The sequence below is a fragment of the Rattus norvegicus genome, chromosome 17 (genome assembly GCF_036323735.1).
Source record: "Rattus norvegicus strain BN/NHsdMcwi chromosome 17, GRCr8, whole genome shotgun sequence".
NCBI lineage: Eukaryota > Metazoa > Chordata > Mammalia > Rodentia > Muridae > Rattus > Rattus norvegicus.
Genome location: NC_086035.1, coordinates 49,351,034 through 49,367,829, shown reverse-complemented (window position 1 = coordinate 49,367,829; position 16,796 = coordinate 49,351,034). Strand labels below are relative to the sequence as shown.

General features: G+C 41.1%; 1 protein-coding gene across 9 annotated transcripts in view; it reads left to right on the top strand.

The window, feature by feature from the left end:
- The window catches only part of Elmo1 (engulfment and cell motility 1), a 536,338-nt gene that overhangs the window by 150,696 nt on the left and 368,846 nt on the right, over window positions 1–16,796 (top strand). For all 9 annotated transcript variants that reach the window (XR_010058900.1, NM_001395578.1, XM_063276615.1 and 6 more), the window contains exons 5-6: window positions 1,159–1,209; window positions 11,451–11,620. Coding sequence is in view for 8 of the 9 variants with exons in the window: in NM_001395578.1 (NP_001382507.1) it covers window positions 1,159–1,209; window positions 11,451–11,620 (221 nt within the window). In the remaining variant the exon portion in view is untranslated. The remainder of the gene's footprint in view (window positions 1–1,158; window positions 1,210–11,450; window positions 11,621–16,796) is intronic.

Genomic DNA, 16,796 nt, shown 5'->3' with positions numbered 1-16,796 from the left:
TGATTCCTCAGTGTACTCAGAAGCTGGCTATGAAGGAGAGATTGTGTATCTCCAGCTTCCTCAGTACTTTCCAAGTAGTCTTTGCAACTAGCTGACTTCCTTTTCAGCCTCATGTACACATTAAGCTCGAAATGAAGTGAATTAATATTGCTGTTCCCAACCAGCCTGCTCTGTGGCCACTGCCTGTCCCTCTGGTAATAAAGCGATAGTTTCCTACAGAGTAGCTTGACATTTCTGGGACATTCTAGATAGGGATGAAAGGACCATGTTGAACTTTTATTTTTTATTTATTGGGGATGGGCTTCAGGCTTGTCTGTGCATGAGGTGAAGTATCTAGGAGTACTTTTCTTTGGGAGGGAGTGTTGGCCCCTGACAGCTTGTTTGTTGTACAGAATTTATTGTTTATAACTAGTGAAACTGACCATGGGAACAAGTGATGGATGGGCCTTGACACATCAGGGAGACATTTCTCACCACCTCTGTGCTCCTGCTGCATCATAGCCTGTGGCGAGTTTTAAAGGATGTGGAAAACGAGCTTCCTAGCCTCAGCTCCTTGAGGCTGTAGCCAGGGAGAGTCCTGCTAGTTCTGGAGGCTGAGCATGGTCCATTCTCTGGTTGAAAAGTCAGTGAAATCCAACTTTCACTTCCCAGGATCTGGGATCTACTCATTCCCGCTGCTTGTTTATTCCTTTAAGGGATCATGCACAAGGAAGCAGCCAATTCCAAGAAACTTTAAGATTGCAGCTTTATTTGAGATATGTTCAATTTGATTATTTTTATTTTATTTGGAGGGAGGGTTGAGCGATTGTGACTACAATTAATTTTCAAAACTTTTGAGTTAAAAGTAAGTATTTCTGTGGATATGAGCATAGAAGCTTTTATGTAGACATGTTTTCAGTTCTATTAGGAACAGAACTTCTAGGCTGTTTTCCCTGAATACACTTTTGTAGTTATTATTTTGCTTTTGGATTTTGAGGACTCATATTACTATTCTTCGAGTTAAGCTTCTTTGTAGAAATAATTGAAAATTACACAAATGAGAACAGAGAAAATTGAAAGAACGCTGCATAAAATGAAGACCATGTTGTATTTGTTTTTTCCCCTTTGTCACAATTCTACTTAAAAGATTTATTAAAGCTTTTCTTTCATCTTTTGCAGAATCGCAACGAAATAAAAAATGGCACTATTCTTCGATTAACCACGTCCCCAGTAAGTTGATCTTAGCTTATGACTTCTCATTAAAAATTTCCCGACTGTGTCTGCTATACATGACTGTGGGTAGAAACCAATAAGAGTGACTTCTGCAGAATCCGGGGTGCAGTATCCTCCCAGGTAGACTCAAGACTCCCAGGAGCATTTTACCTTCCCTTTCCACAACAGGGGTTGACGATGTCAAGTCAATGGATGGCGAAAACATCACCTTTGTGGTAGTCAACCCACCAGCAGTTCACACAGTACAGTGGAAGAGTGGCTGTCTGATTGATCGGGTTAGCCCACTTGCTCCCACATTACCTCATGTCATCAGACAGATTCAGACAATGAAGAAAAGGAGCCTACTATTGCCTTTCCTCTGTATGTGTGTGTGTGTGTGTGTGTGTGTGTGTGTGTGTGTGTGTAGGATGGGGTGGATGGATATTTGATCATTTTCTAGCCTGGGTCTGTTATTAAAGCATTTCCTAAAATCAGCTCAAGAGCATTGCCTGCTTATGTTGTTTTCCTCTCGGCTGATTTTTTATAAAACATTTGAAGGTCTCTGAATAGAAGCTGCTAAACAGGATGCACTGATATATTTAGACTGTGGCTGGGATCGTGCTTGCTCTTATGTGTGGAGATGCCGCATAGCAACATTAGCATATTTAAAGTATATTCCTCCACAGTGCCCTTCCTTGCTTTCCTGAAAAATAACATGCACAAAACACCCCAAGTGTTACTATTTTCACACTGCAAATGTGATGAAATGTGTATCGTCTATCTATCATTCTCAGTTTCCACTGAAGCCATGTGCCAGGCTAAAAATAAAATTAAAAATTGGGAAAAGCATCTGGCTACAATTAAAATATGCGTACTGTAAGCGACCACAAAGTCTTCTCATTGAAAATTACATTAAAGCCTTAAAAACTCAAACACTTTACCCTGTACCATCTTGAACGGCTGCTTGCTGGACTTGGTGGAGCCATCATTCAATGCCTTCATGCCAGGTGTAGAGATCCTGGTTTGCATCTGGGTTTGACTGACTATAGTATGAGCTGAGCTGATTGTCATAGGCTTTTCACAAGCCTTCATTCATCAGGTCGAATTGCTATTAACTTGACTTTAGAAGCTACCACATCATTAGTTTTTTTTTGCTTCTATTTCCTTTGCTAATTACTATCTGTAGTGAGGCTCAGTGTTGTATCCAGGCTGGATCTCTGTGCTGCTGCCTCCTTGGATTCCTAACAAAATTCCATATGCAGTGATGATGTGAAAGAGGAAGCCAAACTGTCCAACAGACGAGAACTGAGAAGGAGGGGAGAGCCGAAGGGTGTGGTGAGGAATAGTTTCATAGTACACAATGTACTCCTATGAAGACAATTCCATGTTAAAAAAAAAAAAAAACCAAAAAACAGAAGGCTCAGGGTAGGAGAGAGGTTTTCTCTGGAAAGAGAATCTATGATATAAGTTGTCATCAGAGACAATAGATGTGTGTTTGTCAAAGAAGGATTCTCAAACTAAGTGTTCTGGGAATGATGGGTAACGCAGTGCACAGAACACTAGTATAATACAGTCCACCCACAAGACACCACTTTCATACTCTGCAATAGTGGTCTCTACACTTGGACAGCTCTGGGACTTAGGGATGCTGATGTTTAGCCTTGCTAGTAAGAGTAGGCAACAGTGTCTGAGAACAGGGCCCGGGCACCTGCACTTCCAATAGCCTCTTATGGTTGGGCTCACTGCTGTGTTTTTTTTTATTATTATTATTATTTTTTATTTAAATGAAAACAGGTTGGACAGGCCATCTCACTTTTAACAAATATTTTTGTTTACGAGATGGGATATCTCTATGTAGTCCTGGCTGTTGTGGAACTTCCTATGTAGACTAGGCTGGACTTAAACTCATAGACATCTGCCTGCTTCTGCCTTCCAAGTGACATAATTAAAGGCATATACCACCATGCCTGACCTGACTTGCTTCTTGTGTATATAATAAAAAAATAAAGAAGTGTCTTCATCAAATCTGTTAGGCAGTAGTAGAGTGCTATAAGGAAGCCAGTATTGTTTTTATACAACCCTTTTACATGAACTTTCTTTTCTACAGTGGTTGACTGAAAATAAAGAACAATGTATGTAAGGGTATATAGAGTTAAATACATGATTTTAGACATGGACACATATGTATGCATACACCACACACACACACACACACCTCATTCTGCAGGCTTGTGTGTTCTCACTTCTAGCTCCTAGCAGGCAACAGAACCAGATCCGCACACTCCAACTGCCTCTCAGCCATTTCTTTCATACACTATCCTCTTTAGCTGGGTAAATCAAAGTTCCAAAAACTTGTAATCTAGCAATTAGTTTTACATGTTAATTTCTCAGCCGCACAATAAATTTGCTGCCAATTATTAAAGATATAAGCCGTCCGCCTAGACAAGATAAAATTGACCTAATCCACCTCTATCTAGATCCTGCTGCTGTGTTGTCTCCATCCTGATTCCTCTCCCTCTTCTTCCTCCTCCCTCCTTCCGAGACTTTTCCCCACCTATTCTTCCTTCTCATCCAGTGATAGACTATGCCTTATCCTGGACTCGGCTTGCTACATAATGACATCATCCTCATAGCTGTGTATTCTTAGACTTAGTAGTATGAACCCTGGAAGTAATTAGATGTATTAAAAAGGTTGATACATTTAATATCCTAGAATAAAATCATCAAAACTTCTATGTTTGGAAATAACTCCAACCAGGATCAAGAATGTTATATCAGAAAAAGCAGGTGGTAGTTTGCATGCCCTAAGGGTGATTTCTTAATTTACAGGATCCTTTATGAGTGAGTAGAGACTGCTTTTCAATATTTGTGGTTATAGGTATAGTGGAAGCAAAAATGGGAAATTATGTATCATATGTGTATGTATACATCTTCTCATGCATATATGTAGAAAGGTCGTGGTCTCATTTTTAGTGAGAACAGAGTTTATGTTCTTAGTTATTAGTGTGAGCAGAGTATGCTGTGGACTGGAGTATAAACTGATGTAGCCTTGGCGTGGAACCTTGCTGTTTCTACCCAAGCACATTATATACATTAACTTTTGTCTTAATTCTCCTGTTGAGAATGTATCTGATGAGTAGATTCACAAAACCATAGGGCATATGCACCTGCACATGTGCATCCAAACATTTCTTCTAATGAACAAATCTTGGAACCCAGTTATGATTTGAGTAAGAATTTAGCATGTTATACCCTAGAGGCTTCTCTAAAGACTATTAGTAAGTACAAAAGCAGATGGCAGAACAGCATGTATACAATGTATTTTCTGAGTATAGACAGGAAAAAATATATATTCTAATGAAAGGATCAGATGTCTCTCAGAGGGTTCCACAGATGGGTAGCAGCACAGCACACTAGCTATTCACTGCAGTCTTACTGAAGTACTTATGTGTATCTTGTGTGGCGGTATCCCTTTTCATTAAATGTAGTATGGAATTATCATAGTATACAGAAAGTAAATCATCTGCAGCCAGAAGCATTTCTGTTTACAGTGTATGCAACTGCGTGATGAGCCATTAAGACATAGAGATGGGTTTCTCTTCCTGCTTTCTCATTCTCTGCCTTGTGTAGAGAAACTTGCACTGCTTATCAAGTACCATATTGCTTTGTGGTTCCCAAGCATAACCCTCCCTGCTGTTCTCTGGTGTTCCAGATCCACTATGAGAATCATCTAAATCACAAGGCCTGTCACAGTGATTTTGTGGCCTAACTCCTATGGTGATAAGAAAGATTTTGATATATCAGTCATTCTATAGATTCAGGTTATCAGAGATTATTATCAAGGAGAATTGATTTATTATTGACAGATATGGATTTTTAAGTCTGTACTGGTTTGAAAAATGAGAGGATTCTCTATAACAGTAACAGGCCTTCAGAGAAAGATGAACTATAGGAGACAAGAAAGCAGTTCTGTTCCGTAGGAACACAGCACCTCGTGTTGGTTCAAACTTCTGGAGTCTGCTTTATTTTAGGCATGGGTAAGCATAGCACAATTTGGTGAAAACTTCTCTGGCGATAATTAATCCCAACAAAGCACACATAAATCTCTTTGAGAAACAAAATACACTAAAATAGAAATCAGATGTGGCTTTGTAAAGTAGGCATGGTACCTTCCATAAAGAGGTTCTACAGATTGGCTGAGAAAAACAGGCTCATGACAAGAATCTGGGGGAGGGTCCAGTGTTGTCCCTGACCACGCAGGTAGTGCAAAGGTCACCAGGCTAGAAAGCACATCCGTTTCCAGCCTTCTGGGCAGATAGCAAGTATTACATTCCTTCTCTTGAAGGAACAGTACCGTGTGTTTAACTTTCCAGGTTTGCCTGGGCTTATCTGTGAGCACAAGACCTCAGTGCCTCCCACACAAAAATTGAAAAAGTTGCAGAATGTCTGTATTCTATTTTTCCCATTGCTTTGGAAGCTTCAATCTGAAGAAGCCAGGAGAGAGAACAGATTGTAAGGTCAGCAAGTGGCAGGTTAGATGTTCCCAGACTTATCCACATGGAGGTGCAAATGTGCATTTGGGAAAATCTGGAAAGTATGAATTTAAGGAGTTTTCAGAAACTTAAAAACATTTTGCTTTTTAATTGACTTTATGCGGCTGGAATTATGCTAGATGTTTGGAAGGGGGTTACTTCAAGAACAGAGATGGCTAGTTCTGTGTGTTCATACCTTGGGTCACTTCCTGTGTCTCCAAGTGATTCCTCATGGATGCACTGCTCCCAAGTCAAGCCCAGAACCTTTCCATCCATCTGAACTTTTTGAGTGACTTGAGGTAAAACTTGTTTTCTATCCTTTAAACAGTACCAGGAAATAAAATTTACTCTGGGATGTGCTCTCTTATAGAGCTGTTAAAGTCTTAATTGTGTTGAGCCTGGAAAATGAGAACCAAGGACATCTTGCTTTTCACAATCATGATTCTTTCATCTCAAATATGGAAGCAGTACAGAATCATTATGGAATAATAAAGCCAAGCTTGCTACAGAGAAAATTATCATTAGTCACATTTTAATTTGCATATATATGTATATATAAATATAAACATAAATTACTTCAGTTAATGATGTCTTTCAAATTCCTTGTGAGTGCCAGGTACTGTTGCAGATTCTAAGACTGTTATTTAGCAAGTCTCAGGTATTTCTTCTCCTGGAGTTGGTGTGCTAGAAAGCACAAACATCTCTGTGCTCACGTACTCTGCCTTTGCACACAGCAACATATTTGTAAACTGACTGTTGCCCTTAATACCTTTATTAAAAGATATACCTATCTATCTCACATAGCTATATTCTATCTTACATTTTCTTGGGATTTGGTTAGTAATTTCACATATGTCATCCTGTGTCACATGTTCAACAGGAGCATCTGCTGTGTGAATGTAAACACAACTTTGAGGTCTCCTATTCACTGCAGCAGACATTTGCATTAGATGTCCAAATGCATCATTTCCAAGAAGCACATCACCTTCCAAGATGTCTCCAACTCTCCATACTCCTGGGGCCAAAGGGCTTTGTGGCCTCTCACCTCTTCTGTTCCTTTCTTCTTCCATTTGTGTTTCATCCTTCCAGGGTTAGGATCTCTACAAATCCTGCAGGCTTCCTTCCCCTGTGCAGCCGCACTCATCAGCCCTTCTGCCTACTGGACTCTCCCAACCCAATATGCTGGCCTCCATCTCACCTCTGCATGGTTGACACTACCTTCCTTAGGCAGCTTGTGTTGGGTCACCCCATGTAAAGAGTTCTCCAGTTGTCTTCTGCCATAGCCCTCCATTTTAGTGTTTCCCGTTAGCAATACACTATTTAATTTTTTTATCTTTACTATTTTAAATCTTTACTATTTGCCCAAAGTGAGTAAACCTTGTTTATTGCTGTCTTTCACATACACAAGACTGAGAATAAACTTTCCAGAAGTATCTATGAGTCAGAGAATGAGGATTATGAGCCTTAGCCTTGTTTTAAAATAGATGATTAAAAAGATTATCTGAGAAGAGTTTAAGCAAAATTGTGTGCTTTTCTGCCATTAATTGATGTTTAGACAAGAAGTTTCCTTTTTTAAAACACAGTTGGATCATTAAAGACTTTCTTCTTTAGCTTTATTCTATAGAATGAAAATTTTGTATCTAGACCTATTAGAAATTAGATCATATGAGTACCCATCTGACCTCTTCTAGTTTCTTCTGCACAGATGCTACAGTAACAGTGTCCTGTCAATTCTACTTATTATTTTGATCAAAGGGCACATCTAGGACTCACATTTATAGGGCCCTTCTCCTGGCCTACTCATGATGGGGGTTCCTGGTTAGCCATCACTTTGTGGGTTGCAAGGAATCTTTAGTATAATCCCATCACAGTTCCTGGATGGATCTACTTATAGGAAAATGATCCCACCTGGTATGATCAGTGCCGGAGCTGACATGACAGCTACCAAGGAGCTCTGTGCTCGGCCACACTGGATTGCTTCAGCCCCACAAGTCTTCTTTGTGGCTCCTCCAATGCTTTAAGTGAGACTTGAGATGAAGATGAAGGCCTCCCAAAGGCAAACAAGGGGAATTAAGAGTACAACACTGAACTCTAAGAAGAGTTGCTCCTTCAGTAAATTCCAGGGTAGGATGACCTCTTGCCTCAAGAAAAAAACACCACGCAGAACCAGCATACACAGTTTTCAGGCCTTTGGGCAAATGAGGACAGAAAACTTTCCCAGAGGAATGTACAGGGCCTTGGTGTCTATGGATTCTATGTAGTGTGAATATTTGGCACAATCTGTAGGAATTTCCATGCTGCCCTTGGAAAGGTACTTGGCTGAGAGCTATCACCAGCCAGGTACTACTGTGCTGCACTCATGTGTGATTCTCTTGGTAGAACAGTTTCCATTTGTACTTACATTATCTTTGTGGTCTTAGGATTTGGGAGGACTCCAATCTTGACTTCTCTGTCCAGGTTTTGGTGGTTATCCTTCTTCCCTTATTTTAAATGAACTAATTAATTAATTAATTAATTGAAATAGTTCCCTATCAAAGGCATAACTAACAAATGAGAAAGAATCAAATTTCACTTCAGCAAAGGTTCTTTGTTGTCAATATGCAGGTGAGGGCTGGCACCAGTTAGGTCCTGGTCATGAATGGACAATAAAAACAAACAAACAAACAAACAAAAAAAAAACAGGGACAAAGTTTTTATAAGGTGGGAGAGAAGAAGAAGGAAGGAGAATCAAGATGGAGACAGGGAAGGATGACCCAGATCAGGGTGGTCTTGAATTGCCAAGGTAGCTGGGATGGATTTCTGTAGGTAAATTTATCTTATCTAGGTGATCAGTTTATATCCTTATCAATTGGTTATGTTTATTGTGTGGATGTATTGTGGATTGAGAATTTAACATATAAGTCTGGTTGTTCGGTTACAGTTGGTTGAGTCTTGATTTAAGGGGGTTGTTGGGAGTTTATACATTAACTATGAGGGAGTGGATGTTGGGAACACAAAAAGAGCAGTGGCAGAGAGTTACGCAGCTGAGACCAGGAGTGCATGCTGGAAATGTGAGCAGAGTCCACAGTAAGAGAGCCATGAAATAGGCAGTCTTTGTATGAAGTTGGTGTGGCAGCGACCTGCCTGGGTCAAAGAGTACTTTGGGAGCAGCGTGGAGTCGCTGAGGTAAGTTAGCGCTAGTTCCAATGGCCTGCTTGAGCCGGAACTAGGGAGGACACGACCATAGGGTATATGCAGGAACCGGCCGCACCTTCTTTATTTTTTACTGCAACAGGTCTTTGCTGAAAATTGCACAACTTTAAAAAGGTGCAGAAGTTCTTCTTGGTGCAGTAGAGCTGGAAGGCTTCCTAGTGGCCCAGCTGTGAAGGACAGAGGGGTGACTGGGCAGCAGAACCAGAGTTGCACGGTCCCACAGTGACTGCAAGACGCCGAATCTTGTTGATGTGGGACATTCTTTCAGCCAGGGGTTGTGAAGAGACAGCATGGCAACATGAGATGGTTTAGCAGATGTTTTGGAGACCCCGACCCAGTCTTTCAAATCAAGAAACTGTGTGAATGAAGGATCTGTGGTTTTTGAGCTGCCTGGGTCAGGTGTGTTCTGGGAGCCTTTGTCAAACGCTGTTCTGCAGAGTCCAGTTGTCCAGGTTTTATCCCAGCAACAATGGTGAGCTGTGGGAGCTGGGTCACGTCTGTCACATAGCTTCCCTGCCACTTCAGTTTCCTTTGTCAGATGAAGAAAATAAAAAGTGTCTATATGATTGGACTCAGTTCAGATTAAATGAATTACTTCATCAAGGCTTTAGAATAATGGTTGATAACACATCATGGGTGATGGTTCGCCATTAATCGTGTTAATATCATCAAACACTGCAATTTTCATCAGTGATGATGAGGAAAGTGAGGCAATTTCTGAGTTGTTATAATCTGTAGAGAAAATGATATCCTGTGGAGAGAAGTGTAGTTTTCAAGGAATTCAAAGTGACTCAATTTGGTTAATAATACTAGGTCAGTGTTATAGCAATTTAAAATATTCATCAAAACATCCAAATTTGGAATACCTGCTGCAATTCTATGTACCCATAAATATTTGGAGAAAGGTGTATCTGTAATGATATTAAAAGGCTGAGTGGTCTGCATCCAGCTGACTTAGGTCTCTTTGTAAGAAAATGGACTTTTAGTAACTTGGCTTGTCTGCTTCCCAGGAATGAGTTCTCATCCTCCAACCCTGCTCCAGTGTCTTTCTTTGTTCATTTCTGATTTCTGCTGTTGACTGTGACATAATGGGAAAGCCTGGTACACTCTGTCTACATGGTGCAGAATGTACTCTTCTGTCTGTGTTCCAGAACAACTCCTTGGAATTCCTTGCTGTCTTTCTTTTCCCCACAGGGGATGGCTCTACCACTGCTGTATAATCCCGCTCTATCGTCGAGCTCAGGATGTTCTCCAGTTGTTCTGTAACTAACTTCTGTTCAGCAGAGTTAGCTGGTTGTTGATGTAAAATACCATGCATTATGCTCCTTCTGTTATTATAATGAAATACTAGGGGCTGGATAATTCATTATAACAAGGAGTTGGTTTAGTTTATAGTTTCATAGGTTCAAAAGCTTAGCATTGTTATCAACTCAACTTTGTTCAGGCCCTCATTGTGGTAGGGAGAACCTATAAGAGAGAGAGGTGAGGTGTGAAGAAGGAAGACGGCAGACCCTCACCAGGTAGGGACCAGAGACAACCCTCCCACTAAGCCCCAACTCTTAAGGCCCTACCATTGGGAGACAAATCATTTTCAAGCGATAATGCTTCCATCTTGCTGTGTCCTTCCAGTGTCACAAAACATCAAAGGAAAAAGCAAGTGGCAGGGAAGCCTGAGGATGGCAGATACATCAACCACTATGGTTTGAAACTAAGTAACTAAAGGATGGGGCATGTAATTTGTCTCACTGCCCACCCCCACCTAAAGGCAGGCCCCACAAACCTTGATGAGAAGAATAGGACAGATGCTCACTGGGTCTCCGAAGCTCAGGCCTGCTATGCATTTGCACTCCTCTCTGCTCTGCATGCTACATGCAAGTGCAGAAGCCTAGGCAAGGAGAACATTAGTTCTAGGAAGAGCTGTTAATTGGACGTACGGTTATTCTGTTTTAAATTCATACAGCAAGTAGCCAGCGTGTGAGAAGTACATGCTGTTGGAAACTGCAAAGACTCATTTGAGTGTCTAATGAAGCTTCTGAATACAAGCACTTATTACTCCGAGTTTTGACTGAATGGGTAATCATGATGTATAAATTTGTGTAATTGCTTAACTAAGCAAGTAGCTTTTTGTCACTTCTAGATAATAATTTTATTGAAAGAGTAAACATCCTCCCTTTCTCTTCCTGTCTGCCACACTCTCTCGGTTTGCAGGCTTTAATATTCATGTGTACTTGCCCTTGTTCTTCCTTCATCCATGAAATGGGCCCTGTTATTTTCCTCCTGTAAGGAAGGATGGAGCGATGGAAGGAGGGATCTTTCTAATGGAAACCCACCGCTGAAGTGCCTTGCTTCTATGCACATCTAGCCTATGATTCTGGGCTCTGCTCATTTACTTCTTAGGGACTCATTGTTTTTTGTGCTGTTGTATTCACACACACACACACACACACACACACACACACACACACACACACACACACACACACATTGATAGCATGCTCTTATTTTCTTTCTGTTTCTTTGTCCCTCTCCCTGAAGGCTCAAAATGCCCAGCAGCTCCATGAACGAATACAGTCATCAAGTATGGACGCCAAGTTGGAAGCCCTGAAGGACTTGGCCAGCCTCTCCCGGGATGTTACCTTTGCTCAGGAGTTCATAAACCTGGATGGCATTTCACTCCTCACTCAGATGGTGGAAAGTGGCACTGAGTAAGCATATTTCATCCTCATGCCTCCCTCTGTCCATTCTACCTCCTCTATTCTGGCAGGTTCCAGCTTTAAAGATTAGAGCTTGACAAGACTCTGTGAAAAGTGTCTAAAACATATCAGGAGGTGATGGTTTTGTGATTCTCATAGCTGTGTCCTTCACATACCAGTTCTGTGGTGGAGCATGCTCAGAGTCCCTGAACACCTGAATTTTCACAATACTGAGGTACATTAAGTACATTGCCTCTAAAGGCCTAGCCAACATTAAAACTATAATTCTCTAGACTATTAATCCCTCAAACCTTTTGCTTACCCAAGGGAACTTCTTGCCTCTGCCTGGAATAAAAATCAGAATGGGATCATATGTTTTGAGGCATGCAGAGCACTCCTAAAATACTTTTTTAAAATGAGCATTTTAATGATTGAAACATGCATAATTAAAAATTTAAAGTAATAAGTATTTATTGAGCAACTGCTGTATGCAGAATGGTGACAAGTGGCAGAGTTTTTTCAATGTGAGCCTCCTCTTTCCAGAATTGGTGAAGATTATTATATAGTTAGAATTCAATTAGTTATTAATTCCTGCTGAGGGCAGAGGACTAGAGACTTGGCCAGTTACATCTAAAAAGGCCTTATAGGGGATGAGACATTGAGTGAGGCCAGGAGGGAGCTTGTGTTCTCATAATAGAGGAGTGTGTTAACATTTCTGGTAAAGACATTTGTCTCTGATGTGACTAGAAAGACTAAGGAGCAAGGCTTGTCCTGCTTCCAATGTGTGGGAGAGAAACCTGATCATCAGAGTCCAGTGGGAAGAGGAAGATCAGAATGCTTGTCCATGGGGTTGGCTACTGGTGGCATGGACAGCAGGTGACAAGGCTGATTCAGTTAATTAGACATTAGTGCATTGAGAAGGGTAGCTTTAGAGTAAGAGGAGGAAGAGTCACTGAGAACTGCAGTTTAAGGCTGGCCCTTTAACTCTCCTTCCATTCTCAGGAATAAAAAGAACAAATGGACCATTGTAGACATTGGAGACCTGTGTGGTTTCGCCTCCCTCCTCTTCCTGGCTCTTCTTCCTCCCACACTTGGTATCATTTAACTTTTACAGTTAGCATTAGTGAAAGATTCTTTGTTTTTCATTCAAAGACAGTATGGTTTTACAACAACATGAGCCTCCCCCAGCCTATAATGTTCTTTAGAGCTTAGAATTGGAAATCTTGTTTTGTAGACAAGTAGAAAACATTTCTAAGACTGAATAAGAAAACCAAGTGAAATATGAGAACATTAACAAGTGTTGGAGATCTGGACAAGGCCACTGTAGGCAGTATCCCATAGCTGCTGTTTTGTTTGGGGTGATGACTAAACTTCCCTTTAGACATGCTGGAGCTTAAAACAGTCAGGAAGAGATAGAGAATGAGTTGGCAGTAGGGGATTTGACCGGGAAAGAAAGTGCCTGTTGCTGTAAGAAAATATCCTGGCAGAAAGGAGAGGTTGTTCAGTGGTTAAGAGCCTATACCGTTCTTTCAGAGGACCCATACCAGGTTGCCCACACAACCAGCTATAAAGCCAGTTCCAGGGTATCTGGTACCTTCTTCTGGAATTTGTTAGCACCCACAAGTGTGGGTGACACACGCACTCACACATACGAGAATACACACACACTTTAAAATAAAAGTGAAAGTGTTTTTAAAAACAATTTAAGGGAGAAAAGGTTCAATTTGACTCAGTTCCCAGGTGAAGACTCCTATAGGGAAGCTGAGGGAATGCTGCTCATATTGCATCCATGTTAGGAAGCTTAGAGTGAGGGATGTCAGTGCTCAGCTCGCATACTTTCTCTGTTTTGTATAATCCAGAATCCCAGGTGTGGGAGTGGTGCCCTCTATGGTGGTCGGTCTTTGTACTTCCATTAATCTGGTCAAAACAACTTGCCGGAGACATGCTCAGAGACCCATCTCCAAGGTGATTATTCAGCCCCTCAGGTTCACATTGACTATCACAGGCTCACCCATCCTTTTATTTTGGATTGCAGTGAGCAGTGGAGAATCCCTTTTGACTGGGAGGAGTATGTTCTTATCCTATGTCCTCACCAGATGGCCACTGATCCTCCTGGCCACAGCGAGTCTTTGGGGCTTATGTTTCAGGGACATTTGCTAATATGCTAGATTAAGGTAGAAAGCTGTTAGTATATTTGCTGATATGTCCCAGTGGTAATATTTGCAAGGGGACTGTTCTAGTGGGCAGAGGTGATGCTAAAAGTAAGAATTTTGTTTATATATGATAAGCCACTTATATATCTGGGAACTTTAGCTTTTGAATCTTTACACTTTGAATCAGGTGTGCACATATATCTGAATTTACAAGAATGGCAGTAATAGTTACAAGTTGAATATTAAAGGCCCCAAGTCAGGGGTCCATGTGTATCACAAATACAAGATTGTTATTGGCCACTGTATTTGGTCAATGAAGGCTGCATAACCAGACCCTCTCCATTCTAGTTTCCCATGGCCTTGGTCAGCTAGGAGTGCCATAACACAGTCCAGAGCCTGGCAGGTCAAACAACAAGAATGTTCCTCCTCTCACTTTTCTGAAGGCTGGAAGGTGTTAGTATGCTTTGTTTCTTCTGAGGTCTGTCCTTACCATACAGATGGCTGCCTCCTGTGTTCTCACATGTCTTCTCCACATGCCTACACATCCTATCATTTCCTCATATGCAGATATATATGCTCCTCTCAAAGAGACACCTGTCAGATTGAATTAGATCCCATTTGAATGGCCTCATTCCAAAGTAATCAACCCTTGAAAGGCCCGTCTGCAGCTGAACTCCATCCTGAAGTACTGGAGGTTGTAGATTCTGCATATGCATTTTGGGGAGATCATAGTTCAGCCTGTAACGCTCACTGAAGGACCACTACCACTTTTGTTTGCCGACAATGTAGGAATGGGTAGCATGTACATACGTTGTTCAGATTCTAACGTCTCACCTGTTCTATTGCCTTTCTCCATGGAAGAACCTGGTGCTACTCAGAATAATCCCTATGCCTAGCCCCACCTTGTCAAAGGCAGACCTTAATCATATCATGGTGCTCGTTTCCACCGAGAGAGGATGTTAACACCAGTTGTTCCTTGTGAACAAACAATGCATTTTATATGTGAGCAGTACATCTCAGTACTTATTTTTATTTTCGGAAGAACACTAATTAACATGGCAATTGCTTGTATTCAGCCGTTCCAACTTGATGTGTACTGTCAAATTTCAGACAGTTTAAGCAGCAGGAGACCAGATCTTGGATGACTACTCTTTTCTATTTTTCTTCCACATTCCCATCATGCCACTTTTCTGGAAAGAGAAGACATCTCTTGGGATTCTCTCTGCGTTCCCTTACTGTTTTGCATAAAATCAAAACCATGCTGGTTTTGAAGACTAAGGAAGTAGGCATGAAGCCCCAAGGTCTCTTTTCTCCCCTTTGCCAATCCCACATCTCAGGTGGTTTATTTGATCCCCAGACACTTTTCTGATCTTTTGCTCAAATTAAAAAGAAAAGAAAAAAGCCATTTTTCTTATAAGTAAAGTGAATTCTTGGTTGAACGTCATGCAAGACTTTAACTAATTACCAGGAAACTTTGGAGTAGGAACCCCTGCAGCTGGAAAGCCATTTCGTCATGCCTTCCTAGGCAGAGATCCCGGTGGGAAGGTGGATATTTCCCTAGAGGGCCTTGTGGAACGTCTTGAGAAATACTGAGGAAAGAGCACTGAAAACTTTCTCCTTACTTATGGTAATGATGTCATTCAGACAGTTCGAGCCCCTTGCTATTACCCAAGGCTTCCTTAGGGTCACTCCCCAGCTGGTACCAATAGAGGCTTGTGGTGAAATTCGTAACAAAGAGGAGCACAGTGTCACTTTGGCAGAGAGCAGGACTGAAAGACTGGAATGAATATTTCCATCCTTGTGGAGTGTTAAAATTCTACCCCTGCATTCTAACTGACGCAGGTATGGAAACAAATAACACTTGTGGGGAAATGCATTGCCCAAAACAAACAAGGGGAAGGATGTTAATGAAAGATGGAGAACAAAAGATGACTATTCAGAGAGTGAAAATAATATCTCTGCTTTGATTCCAGAGAAGGAAAATGTGTGTCATTCAGGCAAGACACACACACACACACACACACACACACACACACACACACACACACACACACTGTGCAGATTACTCATCTCCTATTAAGTGGCCAGTCATTGCTAGGGACAGACAACAAAGGACCTTTCCAAGAATGGAGGGCAGAACACTTACAGTTTCCTTCCTACGTGGCAGTGTGAAGGGAACATGACACCATAAGCCTCTTAGTAAGCCAGAACACCGCCTTGGACAGCCCAGACAAGATCAAAGAAAGCAATTCCTCTGCTTCTCAGAACCCAATCTTTATTAAAGTTAACCTACTCCTTATCAAATCACACTTATTGTTAAATATACAAAAGTATTTGCAGGGAAAAAGATAATGCTTACAAGCAACCCTGTTTGTTATCTTCATGCATGATCATGTTATTTTAAATATACGTATGTATATGATTTCTGAAAGTAGTATTATAAGCATTTCCTTCGTGATATGCTGTTTTGTAACCATGTCAGTAGATGCTATTCTTTATTGTAATTTTCCACATATGCTTTTATTTTAGAAAGTAGTTGAAATACAGTTGATATGCAGAGAATACACTTAATCAAAGGATACCCATAGTGGCTAATTTTATCTATACTGTAAGAGATTGCCTTCATTTTCAGGGTGTTTTGTGATCTTTTTCTGATTACTTTTCTTGAACCCACAACTGTGACTATTTAAACACTTTATACAAAGTAGATAGATAGCTTAGAAGAAAAGAGCTTCATTTTGCAGAGGACCCTGCTTCAGTTCCCAGCACCCACATCACGAAGCTCACACCTGCCTGTATGTCTACTTTCAGGTATTTGGAAGTTGGCTGGCCTCTGAGTACCTACAAACATGTAGACATTCGCCCAGGCAGACATACACACACACACACACACACACACACACACACACACACACACACACACACGCGCACACATCTTTAGATTACTTTAGGCTACTAGCTCAGAGGATATAGGAATTTTAAACTGTTTTCCAGTGAGAACAATTCAACAGCCTGTGGGGATATCTTGATGCTTT